General features: G+C 40.6%; 1 protein-coding gene across 1 annotated transcript in view; it reads left to right on the top strand.

Annotated features, from left to right (window-relative positions):
- The window catches only part of erbb4b (erb-b2 receptor tyrosine kinase 4b), a 459,675-nt gene that overhangs the window by 354,681 nt on the left and 85,424 nt on the right, over positions 1-19,570 (top strand). Inside the window, exons 15-18 of the mRNA XM_084725337.1 lie at positions 1,647-1,801; positions 5,621-5,665; positions 9,820-9,952; positions 16,999-17,121. Of these exons, the coding sequence (XP_084581463.1) occupies positions 1,647-1,801; positions 5,621-5,665; positions 9,820-9,952; positions 16,999-17,121 (456 nt within the window). The remainder of the gene's footprint in view (positions 1-1,646; positions 1,802-5,620; positions 5,666-9,819; positions 9,953-16,998; positions 17,122-19,570) is intronic.

A 19,570-nucleotide genomic window follows, 5' to 3' on the forward strand; every position in this document is an offset into this window, starting at 1 on the left:
CTCCTCTCTCCTTCTGCTTCGTTCACCTTCTGTCTTGTGCTCCCTGTTATCTGTCTTTCACTCTCAAGCTTTCACCGCTACACAGATTCAAGCACAACAATTTAATCTATAAAGCTGCTAAGAAACCTGCACTTGGCAAGTTATTGATGTAGAAATGTACCCATCAATCAGTCTACGCTACAAACTGAGGCTATGGCAGATATCTCATCCCCCAAATTTGTGACACCACACATTTGTCCTTCATGTCAGGTGCAGCTACAGTATATACTCTCTACACAAAGGAAGTTTGGAATCAAAACTTGGGAGTAAACTGTCACCTAAACACCCGTGAGAGTGAACCTGTTGCAAAAATACATGTTTTCTGTTTCCCGACCAATCAGTCATGAAAAAGTGTGCAGGAAATTATTAAGAGTGTAAATCCAACCTTTACTACGCTCCTCCCTCAAACGGCAACTGTCCAATCACAGGTTGGCAACTGTAACTGGTCACTTCAGGCCTGTCAAACATAGAGACAGAACGCAATGCATCATATGCTACTAAAACATCAGATTTCAGCATGTCAGAGGATTGATTTAGCACCCTATCGGTTGACATTGTATTGCATGAAGGTGTCTCTTGCCTCTTGTTACTTCCCAAAATGTTTAAAAACTGCTGCATGTTGGGATACGCTACCAACAGAGTGATGGACCCAGAACAAAAGCTTCATTAGCTGCTGAAGCCCAAAAATTCTTTCTTTCTTTTAAGATGACAAAGGTGGATACAACAAGCACAGTAGGCTGGTGTGAAAGCATAAAACACAAGAGCAAATATGTGAGGAATGGATTAAAGGTTGTCTTTATCTGCTCAAATGTAAGCTGCAAATGTTAGCATGTCTGGCTACTTATCTTGCTAACCTCCAGCCAAGTTGTGTTAGATGTCACTGCATTTGCTAATTTTTATGGCTTATTCCCAGGGTTAAATTGTGATTTGTTATGTGTGAGGTTTGAGGAAGAGGATGTGGGTTGGCGCAGAATCAGGTCTGGGTCCGGTTAGCTCAACGCTTATCCCAGTGCTCCTCCTGAGGGTGATGGAGTTCTGGCTGGTGACCATCTAAAGATCCGCTAATCTAATCCCTGCCCTTTCTTTTCCAACATTAACAAGTGTATTTTTGTCATCCGTGGTAGACATATACCATTAGCATTGGCTTACATTAGCTAGCAACACTTACAGCATCTGCTAGCAAGAGTCACCATTATAACCAACACAGCCTATGGTCGTCAAAAGGAAATAAGAGTGTGTTTTAGTGTTACATCTGCTACTGTAAAATGCATCTGTGCAGTACAAGAATGGAAAGCTTGACAGACATAACACTAATAACTAAGGAGGACAGGGCTTAGTGAAGGGTCAGCTGTACTGTAATGCAGTGTTCAAACTCTTATATTACAGGCTTAGTCAGAAATGACTCATGCTACTCCTGTAGTCATCATATTCATAGAAATGATAATAAAATGATAATCCTCAACTGGGTGCCTTTTAAATGGTAACTTAGCATCTCATTGATGGTTATGTAAACCCACTATACATCTTCATTAAACCTACTTTATGTTTTTGAAAAGAAAATGAACATCTGACAGAACAATGTTTTTTTTTTCTCTCATTTCCCATAGGGCCCAGAGCATTGTGTGAAATGCCTGCATTTCAAGGATGGTCCTAACTGTGTGGAAAAGTGTCCCGATGGCCTGCAAGGTGCCAACAGTTTCATCTTCAAGTACGCAGAAGCCAACAATGAATGCCATCCCTGCCATGCCAACTGCACCCAGGGGTAAGTGGTGGTCAGAGGTGTAGGGTTCGGTGGTCAACGTTCGGCAAAAGATTTGAGTGTCTCTTCAGTGAAACCAAACAGTAATTAGGAGTTTACCAGATAAAAGCAAAATGCGTGGAACTTTTCCACCATTTGTCATCTTAGATGGTGTGAGAGGGTGATGACTAATCATGAAGAAAATCAACTGGGAGATTGTGTGAAGTGTACGTCACCATAATCATAATTTGATGGGTAACATCTGTGTTACAGTAGACTAAATGCTAACCCTTAAAGATGAACAGTGGCAAGAATCTCCTTACTTTTCAAAACATAACATCCAACCTCAACTGGATCCTCCTGCCTACTCCAAAACCAGTTTCCAATCATGTGATGCCATTAGCTCTTAAACAAGAGTACAGCACTTCTGTAAAAAGTTAAATGGGTTTGCGTCTGGTCACAACCTGGAGGGGACACCATATGAAGTAACAAACTAAAGAGGCGAGGCTGGGATCTTTGTTTTTTGCCCGGAAACTGAACCAGCATATATCCAGTCTCCTGTTTAAAGATTTTTATATTATTGTGGCATTGCAGGGTAGCTCGGCGGATAGAAGAAGAACAATGAGGAGGCGATGTGCGTTTGATAGCTCAACAGAGACCAGATTTATTGCTTTACCGCAGCAATAGCCATTAAAATTACTGCTGTACTTAACATGAACTCATACCCAGCATTATTTTACCTCTACCTGTGCACCACATGATATACCCTTAAGATGTACACCACTGCTCTTTTAAACTAACCTCAGACCTGCTTTAAACCTTTGTCCTGGATAAATTTTCTGATCTTGTTCGCTCCAACTATAAAATTATTACAAATTTCAGGCCAGAATCTATTCATTTCAATGCCATTGTCAGTATTATTGGTGAGGTGAATTAAATCTGCCTGGAGCTTTGCTAAATGATTAAACTTTGACATGCAAATTCATACCATCGTCCGACTGCAAGTCGTCGTGACACTGCCAACATGTGAAGCACGGTGCCAGAGAGTGCAAAACATGTGCAAAAGTAGCTGTATTGCATCATACATTTTCCATAAAACCTCGATCTATCAGAGTCCACGCTGCTCCATGTTGTTGGTGAGCTGACCTGCAAATGATCACTACATCATCAAGTCCCCAGCATCATGTATTTCACAGTCACATGAATGAATTTCCCTGTAGTATCAGAATATTCTTACTAAACCTTCTCATTCCCTCGTTGTAAGTGCATTTGGCTTTCAAATGAATGCTGGTTGAGAAGCGCATATTCACAAATATTCTCTTTCACTGTCCTGCAAACATAAAATTATATTCCATCATCTTGCGGGAAAAAGAGGTATAAATAGATAAGTGAACCAGAAAATGAGAAAGAAGAGAGGGAGAATGAAAGTGAGAGGAGTCAGTGAAGTACCTTGCCACTCTCCATTGCTCACTAGCCACTGATCGCTCAATGTAATATTCAACAAGGGTTGGAAAGACATCATTTTGTATTTAACTCCGCAGGGAGTTTATGTCACTTCCTTGTGTGTTATTTCTCCTCTCCTGAGTGACAGCCTCCAGCTCGCTCGAGCATAACAATGTAGTCGTAAATGGAAAACACCAGGCTGACACTTTGTCACAGGTATGGCTTCATAAGCAGATCCGCCTCTCGAAAAAACAAGCTGAGGGAGGGTGAGGAGAGGGGGAGAGGCAGAGACGGTGATGAAGCCACTGTCCTCACTTCCAAACATTCAAAAGAGCTACCGAATTTTGGAACTAGTATGGAGTCTGTCAGATGTGGTTTATGATGTCAGTATTGCACATGGGAAATATGAAACATCAACACAGGAGGGCTGGTGAAATTTTCCAGCAGAGATTGTTGCTTTTCATCTGAAGACAATACAGCCGTTGTAATCTGTCGCCCAATGTGGACACACTGCCGAAGAAGAGCTAACAAGGCTTTAGTTCAGAACTCGCTCCGCACTTCTAGCCCACAGGGATCAGAAAACTACGTGGGTTTGTTGAAGTTATTGTTTGGCGATACACTTGTTCACGGCTTTTCAACAGAAACCTTTGATTTTACTGTAAAGCTTTAAGCTACAGTTGAATAGAAAATCATCTTGGCCTTTATATATCGCCGTCTTCACGCATGTATGACACTCAGCAGACAAAACAATGCTGAACAATGTCGGATTTTAATTTGAATTGAACTCAATTGAATTGAAAGAGAAAGGGAGATGAAGAAAGATGGAAAATCTTTGCAGCACAGAGTCTATAAGGTATGAAAAGGACGATATAGCACTTCTCATGCTCACACCTACACACAGGCATTGTGTGTTTTGTCCGACAGCAATAAAGAAAGATAAGAGAAATCAATAGATTCTGGATTATGTTCCCTTGTACAGTCAGGAATATGACCAGCACACCAACGTCAATACATAAATCTCACATGATACTTTGATAAATTAATAAATCGACACATAGATTCAGGGAGAATGTGCACAGGTTCACTGTTATTCAGAGCACCTCACAGTAACATGGATGCTTTTCAAGACAGATTCTCTTTTTTTCTGTCAGTGTCACTGCAAGTTACTGTGCATTCAGCTATAGAACCTTTACCACAGGAAAACATCCAGCTTAAAAATCAAAACACTTGCACATTGCAACTGAAAAAAAAAACAGTAGTGAATTCATTCCAAATTACGTTTCACTTCATTTTTATCTAAAATTCAAAATAGCCCAATTATAGTATTTTTAACTAATTATATTGCCCTGTGCATAATAAATGGTACATTGATCACCACGAATAGGCGTAATTATTATTATCTCACAAATCTGTGAAGGCTTCCAAAGATTATGTGCTGCAGGATTCTGGCATGAGAAATAGTCAGCATGAGTGACCTTCAAAATTTCATGGGTTTTCAAACTAGCAAAGTGGAATAAGGTTAGTTTCGGCAAATATTCTCTGTATAAAATGTAATATACCGGTTATGGGTTAAAGCATTTTGTTTGACCTTCATTCACGATCAGAATTTATTTGTGCAGCACTTTTCATATGAACAAAATGTAACACAAAGTGCTTCACGCAATAAAACAATAAATAAAGTAAAAGTAGAGCATTGCAGTAGTCGATGTGTTGGCTTGAGAGAGAAACAGACATACTCTGCTGTGTTTTTAACGTGATAGTTTTGGATTGTTAGTTAGGTTTCTGATTTGAGATTTAAAAATAAGATCTGTATCTAAGATAACTCCTAGATTTTTCGCACGGGTTTAATGTCGGTGCTTGCAGTGTTTTCCTCTGAGTCGGTCGGTCGGTCATTAGGTTTTGTGTAAGGAAGTCCAACTCATTTCATCCCGTTGCTAAGACCCCAGGATGAGCACAGGTCCTTGGGATGAAAGGCTTTTTACTCTAACCATTAGTTGCTGTATTGTTTTGCTCAAAACTAAGATCTGGACCAAAAATAACTCCTTTTTTTACTTGTTGGCAGGGGTTTAAAGCAAGTTCTTGGAGTTTTCGCCTGAGTGACTTCAGTCTCATCCTGACTGAAAAAAAATCTTCACCATCCATGGCTTGATTTTTAAAATACAGTTAGAAAGGGCTTCAACTGGACCTGAGTCATCACTAGACACAGTAGTGTAAAGCTGTGTATCATCAGTATAGCTATGGAAATGTATGCCAAGCCAGGTCGTTGGCATTAAAGGGTCTTTACACTAACCATTAGTTGCTGTTTTGCTTTGCTCAGCTCACTAAAGAGTCTCATCATTCTCAGATATATGACAAACTATGAATGATTAACTTTTTGCTCTGCCTGCTTTTTTTCCTTAGTTGCATTGGACCAAGACTGCAAGACTGCATTGGCTGGATGGACAGGTATGAAATTCTTTTCCGTGGATTGCCTCTGTGCTTTAGCATACAAACACTCCACACAGCAGCACACTCCATGTACACACACACACACACACACACACACACACATAGTAAGCCAACTCTCTGATTAATGGCTGGCTCTAAGGCCCAAAATCCCTGTGAGTGTCCTTAATGCCTCTCTGTGCATGCATGCTTGTGTGTGTTTGTGTACGTGCACGAGCAATTTGCCTGGTATCTTGATAAATTGATAGCGCTTTAGCTTTCATTCCGAGGCTTGGGGGGTGGGGGGAGGCGGGACAAAATGCCGCTAACAGTTTACAGCAAATGGATTTCATACGAGAAACAGTTTGGCATCAAGTGGTGCTGAGAATTGTTGGGTGGTGTTTGAGGGGGGCCTGATCTAAAAAAAGAAAAAAAAAAACAAGGCTGGTAGGCTCAGAGTGAGCAGCCAACACTCCAGAACTTACTGGTGGGTCTGGAGATCTGCAGTACACTGATGCAGCCAAAAAAGAACAGAGTCATGCAGGACAGGACAGGACAGGACAGCGCAATGCTAAAGGACAATGTGTGACTTTGAACTCAGACCATCAGACTGGAAAAATAAAACATTTTTAGGCTATCTAGGTTGCTCAAAAGAAAGACAGTTAGAAACATAGAAAGACACCGATAACCACTAAGTAAGGATTAATTAACGCGCAGTGTCCTGAAGCTGTTGCTGAATAGATGCTGAAAGAGATACCTACAAATTCAGAGAAAAAAAAATTCTCTCTCTCTGTCGAGCTGCTCAAAAGCTAAACCTTTCCTCCCGAAGCAGTCTCTGGGACCCTGCCAACGGGATGAAGAGGAACTGGAGCAGCCGGAAGAATTTAGCTATCATCTGACCCGGTGAACAGATCAGCTCTTATCAGATCTCCAATACAGACGCTGTGTCTAGGATGCAGCAGTAGACGCCCAGCTAACCCCAGGCTTAGCCGCCTGCTCTGAAGTGTCACGCATCTTGTAAATCTGTTACCTGTTGGAGGTATTGGCTTTTGAGCACGACCGAAAGTGGCTTATCAGCAACACATGATTACGCTAAGCCTTCAAAGGCCATCGTTCCACCTGGCATTAATATACATCTTGTGTAGGGATTGTGTGCTGATCTGATTAAGCTGGATTAATCACTTCCTGTCATGATGAAACTGACAAGTAATAGCTCATCTCGCATGTTCCCATTCGGCAGCGCCTTTCCCATTTAATTCAAAATCATCAGTTGTCTCGCGTCTCAGTGTGCCCTGACTGTTTCCTTGTCCTTGTATTTTTAGATTCTTATGCCTGCGATGATGGAGAAAAATTGCATTTTATGTGGTCAAATGCATCACCGACCATGGACAAAGATGGCTTGCTGAGTGATCTTTAGAACTATATGTCTTGAGTGCATTTAGAGTATAGCTGGGTTTCATCCGATCACTCAGGGGACCTTGAAAAGAGCATTACGTGAAGCGTGCAAATTGAATTAGAAATCTACAGTGGCTTTTAATGCTTAAATGACATTTGGTCATGCATCAAATCATTGGTGGCCTTTCTTCCTGACTGATGTGTAGCCATTAGTAGCTTTTTGTCTTTTTTGAACATTGGCCACCACTTATTTACCTAAGTTTTTAGTGTGTGATACGGACACACATGCACAAACTTCGCAGACAAATGTGCTTTATGTAGGCGCTCTGAAACATAATAATGCTAGGATTACCTTTTAATAATAAAGGGTGGCTGTGGCTAAGGAAGAGGTTGCTCCATCTGTTTACATTTTTTAGGTGTTTCTGAATCTTACACAATAACCCACTGCCATCGGTGTGTCCGTGAATGGGTGAATGAAAGGCAAATTGTAAAGCACATTGGATAAAAGCACTACATAAATGCAGCCACTTATGAGGATTTTTGCTCAACGCTGATTGATTTTTTCGTGACCATGGGTCACAGAATTTATGTGCCAAGAGGGACATAATGAAATGTAGACTCACACATGTGGCCTCAGTCTCACATAGCCGGACCTACCTCTCGGGTGCTGTGTCAGGGCTGCAGAAGTGCACACATGGTCATTCTGCTGTACATAAAAAAAAACATTCAGGCTTGTTTATATTTCCTTAAACCAATCACGACTGTCTTGGGCAACTCGAAGTCCAGGATGCGGGGATGGTGTCGGTGTCCCTGCACTTGTTTTGGAGGAAAATTTGCATATGGGGTGGGAAGCCTGCCAGCGAAATAGCTAAATTCCTGCAAAATAAAAGTAACAGCTGTTAGCTTGTTTATCTTCATAGTGACCGGGTTAGGATGATTTGCCATTTTCAGTGTGTAGGTTGCTAGCTTAGAGGTTATTCTTGTTGTTTCCCATAGCGACGGGGACATGACAAAACATAACATGCAGATAGTGCAAAAGGGGGAGAGTGCTCATTGAAACAGACGATGGCAGGCTTATACACACATCCTACATCCGGTGAGTCAGATTAATGGAACCTTTACTTTTACCTGCTTCCAGCGAAGCTAAAAACACACACTCAACTGTAACTATACTGGAGTTTTGAGGGCCATGTCCAATTTTGAGAGCATCAGCTGATATATTTTCTTTTTTTCCATAAAAAATTATATGGACAAGAATCTGTTCACTGTCTTCAGACACCTAGATGAGGAGACTGATGTCACTGTCTTATCAGTTGGTTAAATATGAAATTACAACCAGAATACTGTTGGCTTTTTACATTTACATTACACTGGCGTTTTACACAAACGTGGTGGCAGCAATAAAATCTATTTTAAATCAATAAAGTAATTTTAGGCCGCTAAACTGAACAAACCTGGCTCTAGCTTCATATTTAATGTTGGCCAACAGATATGAGAATAGTATTGATCTTCTAGACCACCAGGCTCTACTCATTTAATCAACTGATTTCAGTCTTCAAACAGCTGATCAGTCCAGGTGTGCTGGTGGTTGGTTGGAGCGAAAACTTGCAGCCACTCGGCCCTTCGAGGAATAGTTTGGACCTGCCTGTTGTAGACCAACTCCCTGCAAGAAAGCTAAGAAACAAATTTGAAATTATTCCTTAATTGTGGCCACGACATTAATTTTGCATTCAGGGCATTTCACAGTTGAAAATGAAGTTGTCAGTGCTCTCTGGTCCACGGAACAGTGGCTAGAGCATCTAACTTAAATAAATAAATAAATAAATAAATAAATAAAAATGTTACAGCTTTTTCCTATTAATTATTGGTACCATCTTATCTGCAGTAAGCTGATACTGGCCAATATATCCACCTGGCAGATTAGCTGGTTCAGCTCTAGTTCTCAACACCTCTTTACCATGACACAATACAAGTCCCCCAAAATAGTGATTTTCTCCCTGTGCAAGGCAAAGAGAGAGATGTGGAGATAAAGCGTTCTTCTCTTCCCGTGAAGCCGGCTGACTGTGATAACATTTTATGGGGTGTATCCTTGCAGACAGTGATATACAGTCCTGAATAACAGCCTTTTTTTCACCGATTTAGGACAGAGTCTCAGTATGCCTTGACCAAATTAAGTTCTTTCATTACACCAAAAAAAGGGGGAGGTTGGGTGGGCTGGTATACTGGAGCGCCAACTCTTCTCGCTCATTTCTGCAGCAGCTCTGTAGACGGTTTGGGGAGCATATCGGGAAAATTATTGAGAGGCTTGATTTCAAATGACAGCGTCTGTGTGGTGTCGAGAATTCGCTTTGATGATTATTTCCATGTTTTTGATCTCGGCCTCGATTTTAATGAGACGGCGTGGACGGATATTTGTTACCAGACGAAGCTTAGTGGAAAAACTGACAAAAACTGAAGGTGAAGGGGTTTTTAAAGATCGCCCACATAAGCATATCCTTAAAAAACATCATTTTTGTGTGTTTTTGTATTTGCTTGTTTAGTGTACTTGAGTGTCTGCATATGGCAGTTTAAATACAATGCCAACTTTTATCTTCCTGTCCTCGTCCTCTCTACTCCTACTCGACCTATTCAACCTGTCCGCCCTGCCCCCCGCCCACCTTCTGTCACCAACACCGTCCTCCCTCTGAGTCATGTTTTCTCAACGCCTGCATCCTCTTCTGTCTTAATCATCGACATATTTTCTTCCTCCTTCTTCTCCCTCTCCACTTTCGCTTCTTTAGAACCCCTCTGATCGCAGCGGGGGTGATCGGCGGCCTCTTCATGGTGGTTATCATGGTGCTGAGTGTGGCGGTGTCTGTGCGCCGGAAGAACATTAAGAAGAAGAGAGCCCTCCGTCGCTTCCTAGAGACAGAGGTGAGCAGGGCAGTGGATAAAAAACATATCATGAGGAGGGTGAAATTGCTGCCTGCAGCGCTGGAAGATAATGTTGTCAGTCTACTGTGCATGACTGAGAATCAGACGTCATCAAATGACATTTGTAGTGGTGGTGGTAATAGTTTATTTTGGTCCTAGTTGACCATTTCATAGTGAGAATTAATCTATATATATATATATAATAAGCTCTGAACCCTTTTACAGTGTGTATACAATGAAAAAGCTGCACGTGCATTTTGGCATTTGGAAGTATGGTGGCAAGTACTGGTTTCTCTGAAATGGTCATGATCCTGTCAAAATTTTTAACAACTTATCCACTGGAATATCGATTCTGAAGTATCATATACTCAACAAACAGACTTTTTGGCGATGTTGGCGCTAGTAAAACGTTTAATTCGACCATTGCACCTTGATAACTCGTCTGGATGACTTGGGGAGACCGTTACTCCTGCCGCCGAAATGCGCGCGCAGCTTTTCGATGACGTCAGCTGTAAAAGGGTCTAGAGACTGAAACATGGTTCCAAAACATTTCATACAACAATAATATTCATACCTCATTTTTTTACAGGTTTACCACCTTATTTCCAAACATATTTTAAATTTAGGAAGTTGTCTACACATTTTTAATTCCTTGTCACAAGTATCCACAAGTTGATCTCTTTGACAGATACATGACTTTCTCAAACGTACCTGTTCTCCTGAGCTCTCACTGGCTCTTGCTAATTTCAAACAGTGTCTGAATACATTTTGGGAAGTAAATTATTTTGTGCTTTGTGCATTTTAAAATCAATTACATCAAAACATCTGAAAAGATGTGATGTTGTGTAAAACAGAATGCAATGAATTGCAAAAACTTTTCAATATAATACAGTACAAAGACAATATATTAAATGTTCAAATGGATTAACTTTATTGTTTGGTATAAAAAAAAAACAATTCACTCATTTTGAATTTTATGCCTGAAACACATTCTGAAAGGGGCATGTTTACCTCTGTGTCATCACTTTTTATTTTAACAACACTCAGTAAGTGTTGGGAACTGAGGAAACTAACTGATGAAGTTTTAAAAGTGAGATTCTTCTCATTCCTCCTTGATGTACAACTTAAGCTTCTCAACAGTCCAGGTCTCCGTTGACATACTTTGTGCTTCACATTACACCACACATTAAATGGGAGACAGGTTTAGAGTACAGGCAGACCTTTTACTATAAAGTCAGACTGTTGTAATGCGTGAAGAATGTGTCTTGGCATTGTCTTGCTGAAATAAGCAGGCACGTCTCTGAAGAAGACGTTGTGTTGCTCCAAAACCTGTATGTAACTTTCAAACGTAATGGGAACACCACAGATGTAACAGTTACCCATGATGCATTGGGCTCTAACACACCCTCATACCATCGCAGGTGCTGGATTTTTAAGTCAGTACTTTTAACAATCTAGATGGTCCTCTTTCTCTTTAGCACCAAGGGCACAACACTGATGATTTCCAAAAACAATCTCATCAGAACCCAAAACACTTTTCCACTTTGCATCAGTCCATCTCAGATGAACTCGAGCCCCAGAAAAGTCGGCAGCATTTCTGGATGGTGCTGATATATGGCTTTCACACTGCATGGTATAGTCTTACCTTGCATATTATAGATGCAGTGATTAACTGTGTTAATTGTGGGTTATGTGGGCTTTTAATGCAGCGCAGAGGGTCCAAAGGTCATAAGTATTAAATCGTTGTTTTTCGTCCTTGCCACTTATGTGCAAAGATTTCTCTGGATTCTCTGAATCTTTTAACAATACTTTGGATTTGGATTGTATTCAGGGCCTGTTCCAAACAGTTCTGGGAGCAGTACCATCAGAAATCAAATTAATTTAGACACTTTATGGGTAACATTTATATACAGTATGTGGAGGAAATTAAAGCAAAACTGGTGAAGAATAGGAAGAGTGGCAGAATTGTCTTTGACAGTTTCTACGTATAATTGACAGTCTTAGGATGAATAGTACATTAACTTTAAGGGAAAACAAGATCAAAACATAGGAAATGCTTGAGGACATTTGTCTGAATTTGTATGATTAAGTTGTTGTGTGTATGTATGCGTAAGCTGAGCATTTGTGTGTGTGTGTGTGTGTGTGTGTGTGTGTGTGTGTGTGTGTGTGTGTGTGTGTGTGTGTGTGTGTGTCTGTGTGTGTGTGTGTGTGTGTGTGTGTGTGTGTGTGTGTGTGTGTGTGTGTACGCAAACTGAGCACTTATTGTACACAGAATAAAAGAAAGCCAGAGAGAGAGGAGAGGGAAGAGAATGAGACTCCATGTCTCCAGATGGTGAGTGTGGAGGTGGAGAAAGTGTCAGAAACTCAGAGGCTCAGGTGGTGTCTTTGCCATTATTTACTGGAGAGGACACTTTTGTTCAGAATAGGTAAGAGACCATGCCATTAGAAGAGGAGAGCGTACTCTTCCTTTGTGTTAAAACAGGAAGAGTACATCATCTAATGCACTTGTGAGTCTATAGAGAGAATCAGATCTTGTTTCACTGCTTTCTCTCTCTTCAGATTGCACAAGTGTCAGTGAAGTATCTTTGCTGATAGCTTCTAAAATTACAAAATTGCACTAATTCAGCATATTATTATTATACTTGGAATTGTATATGGCCAATGCACTGTCGCTGTCTTGATGTCTTGATTACTTTTTTTTGGGAAATCTCCAGTTTCAAAAAAGTCGGGACAATGTGTAAACCGTTGATAAAAAAAACAGAATGTGATGATTTGCAAATACTTTCTGACCTATAGTCAATTTAATACAGTATAAAGACAAGATATTTAATGTTCCACCTGATTACAGGGGCATTGTTACCACTGTATTCAATCACCTTTTCTTTTAATAACACTCTGTGAGCATTTGAAGGCAGTAATTGTCACATTTGAAAGTGAAAGTCTTCCCCATTTTTGCTTAATATGCAACGTCAAGTGCAGTCCAGGGTTTCTTTTGTTGCATTTTGTACTTCATAATGCACCACACATTTTGTGTGCTGCATTTTGAAGCACAAAATGACAGGTTTGAACTGCAGACAGGCCAGTCTAGTAACTAGTAGCTCTTTTACTTCAAAGACACTCTGTTATAACACATGCAAAATGGGTCTTGTCATTGTTTTGCTGAGATCAGCAGGAACGTCTCTGAAAAAGGTGCTGTCTGGAATGCAGCATATGTTGCTCCAAAACCTGTATGTACCTTTCAGTGTCAGTGGGGCCTTTACAGATGTGACACTAACACACCCCCATACCTTACTGGCTTTTGAACTTAGCACTGGTAACAATCTGGATGGTCCTTCTTTCCTTTAGCCTGGAGGACACAGTGTCCATGATTTCCAAAAATCAATCTGAAATGTGGACTCGTCAGACCGCAGCACCCATTTCCACAGTTGGTTTGAGATGTGTCTCAGCTTTAGCATAGTAAAATTAAACCAGCAAGTAGTAAGTTTGTGTGACTACACCCTTTTTGGTTGGGTTTCAGCACTGGCTTGCAGAGTGAGACAGTGGACAGCTCCAGTGTGCTGCACTGTGGCTGCTGCACAGCCTCAACATCTTCAGCACCACTACTGCTGGACAGCTCCCTGCACCGTGGAATAGCATCCCACTGTGTGTGTGTGTGTGTGCGTGAGTGTGCGTGAGTGTGTGTGAGTGTGTGTGTGTGTGTGTGTGTGTGTGTGTGTGTGTGTGTGTGTGTGTGAGTGTGTGTGTGTGTGTGTGAGTGGATGGATCATTTTTAAGACATCTGTATTGTTTTGTGTGTGTGTGGCCCCCGCCCTTCTTGTTTCCACCCTGCAGAAGCTGATTTGTTATTCCATTTAAATGAAGAATGGCTATTTTTTTTAATCAAATGGTAACCATGAGCCAGAGGGACAGAAGCTGCAGACCACAGCCAGGCTGATTTACACTCTCTCTCTGTTTTCTTCCCTCTGCCCGCCCTCCCCTCTCTAATCTTCCGCTCCTTTCCTAATTCTCCTTATATTGCTCCCTCTCTTATGCTTCTGCATCCTCTGACTAATTCAGCTGCTCGCTCCTCCATCGTTGTCTTGTTGTTGTTGTTGTTGTTTCTGCCACAGTTCCTCTCCCACTCCACATCTTCCTCCATCCCTCCCCTCATATAATGTTTCTCCCTCTCTTGCTATTAAAGCTGTTCGTTCCTCCACTCGAGCAGTAATGAGACAACAAAAGTGTCAACTCCTTTTCAGGCTCCACATCTATCCACCTCCCCCATCTCTTTCTTTTTTGCTTTTCGTGCACCCATCTGCTGGGGGGCTGAAGTCAACCAAGGAAAATCTTGGTCAACTGAAATTGTACCTACTCTTAAACCAATCGATTGGTAAAATTAGAACATTATTCCTCCACTAACTAAACTGGCACTCCACCTGACAGAATAAATGACTGCCAATCAAAGTTACAGATTGTTGCCAAGATAATGAATTTATGCAGTTTGCCGATTTGTTTTTCACACATACCGGCAATGATCATATAGCAGACTGGACTATCAAAGCTAACACTAGCTGAGCTAACGCTGCAGTAAAAAAGAGCAACATGACAAAACAGTTATTGACCAGCATCCAAGCCACTACTCTCAATATTTAGCTGGCTTCAAATGCGGCTCAACGTTCACACAGTTTCTCTTGACTGTTCTTAAATAATATATATAACATTAGTCCAGCATCAACCTAGCAACATGCTAACGCCATCGTCTGCAGATTAACCTGCAAATTAAGAAGTGAAACACTGTAACATAAAACATGGCAAGCTTTCAAGTTTGACGTCGGGTCAAAGACAGTCAGTATCAGTCCATCACTGAGCCGCAACCAAGCAATCGAAACTAAACTTTATCCACTCAGCTCCTCTGTCCTCTGAGGTTTGGGATCAATGTAGTGAACTGTGCTGGTATGTGACCTGGTGTCAGTTAGTTTGGAGCAGTGTAAATCTTCAGCAAGTTAGGCTGAGCAGTCTAAATGAGGTTGAGTGAGTTCTAGAGGTTAGAAAAAAACATTTTGAATGATGTACTGCATTGGTTTTGGTATCACTTTACAGGTATTGGTATTGGTGCTGATATCATAAGTTTATAAAGTTATGATATCATTCTTCTTTGTGAAGAATGCTTGCGGTGATTAGCTGCAGGTCTTTTTATCCAGATCTGGGCACAAAAAGGACTGAATGCACATATCATTTAAATGGTACTTGGTTCTGTATTATTGTAATCAATACCTTAAAGGTAGCGAGCCCTAGCGAGTTCAAAGGTGTCAGAAAAGGGGTGTTTTGACTTCTTGTCTTATAAGTCTTATAGTCAAGTGAACCGTACAACCACTAAAACAGAAACACGTTTGTTTAGTAATTTTTTTTCCTCATACTTAATGTTATTTCAACCACAATACAGTCCATCATTAGAGCCCTGCCCAGGTCTGTTGTCATGCTTCTGCCCACTCCCAGTGGATTTCTGACCATTACTGCCCGCCCCCGCAATGCATGTATTCCACTTCCACCTGCACCCATAAATATTCTGACCATTCACTCCTGCACAATAATAGAGATCCATTGCTTTTGTGTCTTCCTCCGTCCCACAGGGAAGACATATTGTTATTGTGAGGTATTCATAACAAGAGGCATAGCTGAGTAATTACATGATATTACATTTGTACTAATTAATCACTCAATTAAACAAATAAAATAAACGTGTTCACGTACGCTCACTGCAGGAGCGTTGCATATTTGAAGTAAATACATTTTTTAAACGTATACGAAGAGAGGGAGAAGATCAAACAGACTATTTTTATATAATTACCAAATCAAATGAAATATTTGCGTCCAGAGATCCAAAGATATAGTGAGAGAGACTCTCAAACAAACTAAACCAACTATTATGAACTTATGAAAGTGACACACATTGCTCTTCTGTTCAGATATTACATTTCTCTCTTGTGATATCTAAATGGTGAAGACACTCCAGGGTTTGGACGTGTCTTGTTGGAAAAATGTCATTTTAACCCCCGCTGTCACCTGGAGTACAGGGCAATTAAAACAAGTTGGGGTTTTTGAAGCAAAATGCATGATAAGATTAACAATAATTGCAACTTTAATTAGATGCAATAAATATTGCATTCAAATTTCACAAATTTAAGAAATTATTATTATTTTAAGAAAAACTCATTTCAAAGTAACTCCATGGCAATTGTTGATCAATTATGATAAAAGCTTGAGTTTCACAGCTTGACTTCTAGGAAATAGGTCACAGTTTTTTTTAGAAACAGCCCTTTTGGTGTCATTAATTGGAGGAACAGTCTTATAAGAAGTGAATATTGGCAACTAAAATGTTATTTCATTTAAGCCGGGAATTTTAGGTGACACCATCTCCTTGAAAAGGGGTTATTTAAATTTACCTGGGGATGCGTATACACTTGAAGATGAAAGTATTTTGTGGTCTTATGGTTCTCCTCTAGTTAAATGGCTGACAATATGAGTAGTATCCAATATTACAATGATTTATTTTATTATTTTACCATGATAAAGCATAATTTGTGGGTTTATAGGTTATGCTGACATTGTATACAGAAGAGGGGTTGTGTGAAAAAAGGAATTAATCTCTTTGAGATTGAGATTTATTACACAGCTTTTTAAATACTTGATTCCGATTGGTCAAAACAGCATTTTAATGTCTGTTATTTCTGTTCAGCAGACTAGGAGGGGAAATAAAATCATTCTTAAATCAATAAAAATTGATTTAAAATTAATGTTTTGTGTCAAATTATCAATTTCATTCAGATAGAAGCTATGTAACAAGCAGGATAATGTACGCTGAGTGGGTCATTGCCCATAGCAACCGTCTCTTCTTCATAGCAACAGACCTTCAATTGCTGTAATTGACCGATCAGAGTTGAGTATTTAACAAAGCCATGTCGTAATTCATAAAAATGACGCACTCACTGTACAGCAACCTTTACTTGTGTTGCAGGGTTTGTGTTACAGTACCCACTGGTTGAATGACTTTTGTGTTTTGTTTTTAGCTGGTGGAACCTTTAACACCCAGCGGAACAGCACCCAACCAGGCCCAGCTGCGCATCCTGAAAGAGACGGAGCTCAAAAGGGTCAAGATCCTCGGCTCTGGGGCCTTCGGGACTGTTTACAAGGTAAAAAACACACACACGCAAAGATAAAGTCATAGTGACTGTTTGCATATGTCTCGGTTAGTACCGCCAAATAAATTATTTTGCTCATTCTACTAACTTGAGAACATGATGTGAGATCTTGGGAAAAAAAAAGAAGAAGACAAGAGAGACAGATTGCAGGATCCTTAATGACAGGAAATGAGATGGAAGGCTGGAGGCGGGGGATGAAAAGAATAAGTAATAGCAGACACCGAGACCCCTGGGGTTACAGTGAAATAAGAGGTAGCTGAGGTCACCACCAGTGTGATGACGAGTTGAGGAGAGGTAGAGAAAGACAGTGCTGGAATTAGACAGAACAGACTTTCTCTCACTGAAATTTTCATTTGTTATTTTGAAGATCCATCCACTCACATTAAAGTAGAGAAGGGTGAGAGGTGTGCGAGCTGGAGCGTTTTCAAAGCAACATCCTGCACATTTCCCCGGGGGATATCAGCAGACACCTCCAGGCATGTAATTATATATACATATCCAGTCCGAGTCTCATGGGTGAGCTCAAGGACCCAGATAGTTTTCTTTGGTGGCCAGGAGATATCACAGAGGAACCTCAATCTCCTCCACTAGATCAGTCAGTCAGCAGATTAACTTGAGCAGCTCGTTACATGATCTTATTATTTCAGGCACATCTCAGAGGTCATGGCTGGTGTTGAGTGTCAGCAATCAGCATGACGTGTAAATTGAGTGTTTTGCTCCGTGGCTTACTTCTCCTTAGTTCACTGTTTCTCTCTCACAAATTACATGAGCTGCTACACTCAAAGTTTTTGACCACTGGTGATGCCATGGAGCCATGTTCCTGCTGTGCACACACACACACAGACACATGTGTAGGTGCACGAGCACGCGGGTGTAGTGCATGTAAGCCAGAAGACGACATGAACAGGTGAAACAAGCTGTTACTAAATTAAACCTAAACTGGCGTTTACCTCAGAGATTTCCCAGGTCTGTTCGGAAAAAGTGGGGCAACATGATGTCCCTCTGTTTCCTGCATTTGTAGTTCGTTATTAGCAGAGGAACATAGCAACATACCTGCAAAGATTCATAGCTGAGGTGAACAAAATATCATATATTTCAAATATTTTAAAAATGTTGGGTTTTTTTTACACTGAAGCCTTAGAAAAAAATGCCTCGTCTTGACTATTTGTGGCCCTGTTGGCTCTTTCAGGTGCAAGCTGCCTGGCTCAAATACAAAAGTCTTGTGAGGCTAACCTATGTACTGGGCTGTCAGAAGAAAAGCTGAATCTCAATGTTGATCCGGCTCATTCAGCCTCATTTTGTGCAAGGCATGGCTTGCTCTAGTTAGAGGTTTTGATTTTTGCATAGAATCAACTACAGTAACACTAAATCAGTAACGATATACCTAAATGTATGACGTCTGTAGTGGGTGTAAACACTTACCTGCTAACCTTATAGTATGCATGTGTGCACTGTCCCATCCTGCAGGACAAATATATTTGAAACACTTTAAGATGCCTGCAACATGATCATTAATCCTAACCCACTAACAGCAAAACTTGACATTCTGCCTGCAGAAAACCTCCCCATACCATTACAAAGAGCTCAGGCTTTCTGGCCTGTCATCTCATCCTTTTAAAGTGGAAACTTGTTTCACCCCCCGCTGGTGATAGATGGATTAAAGAAAAAAAATTAGAATCTCCCTTAAAGGCTCATTGAAAACCTTTAATAAGCCTTTCTGGATAACATAAAAAAAACATCTATGCTAGGTCAATGCTCCTGTCAGTACTCCTAACCAAGGTGCTGGCTAATACTAGGATGAGTTAAATGTAAAAGGATTTGCTTGTATAATTTTACCCTGTGTGAACGTATGATCATTATTAAGTTGGCCTTTACCTTTACCTTTACATAACCTGAAGGTTCTGTCTGACCCTGAGAACAGCCGACAGCTGGCTGGGCTGCACAGTCAACCTGGATGAGAACAATGTGCTTAGAGTGGGAGGTGTTGACCTGCGTGTCACATTGAGCTCCAGCTCCATCTGGTTTGCACTGAATAGTGCATTCTCAGACATATACACAATCTATTGATCTGAAAATATCTGCCGTTCATAGGCTTGTGTAGATGAGAAAAATATGGACATTTACTAATTATCCAGGCATAAGGGTAAACTGCACTGTGGATATTATTCCTTTAATTTCTGATGTCGTAACAGATATTTAATCCGTGACATTATGACCAATGTAAGGATGTGTATTGTTTTTTTTTTGCAAGAGAAATATAATTGTTCAGATTATGACGTAAGTAGTTCACTTTACAAGTATGTATTGCACTTGTTCTGGCTGCAGTTTGGGTATTATTCGTTCCATTTCTGACCCCATCTGAAATATTATCACCACTGCGCAGTCGACTGATCATGCATTTTAAGACTGATTGAAGATTTGTATGTTTTGGATGTATTGT

This window comes from Lutjanus erythropterus, chromosome 8 (assembly GCF_056507025.1).
Source record: "Lutjanus erythropterus isolate fLutEry1 chromosome 8, fLutEry1.hap2, whole genome shotgun sequence".
Classification (NCBI taxonomy): domain Eukaryota; kingdom Metazoa; phylum Chordata; class Actinopteri; order Lutjaniformes; family Lutjanidae; genus Lutjanus; species Lutjanus erythropterus.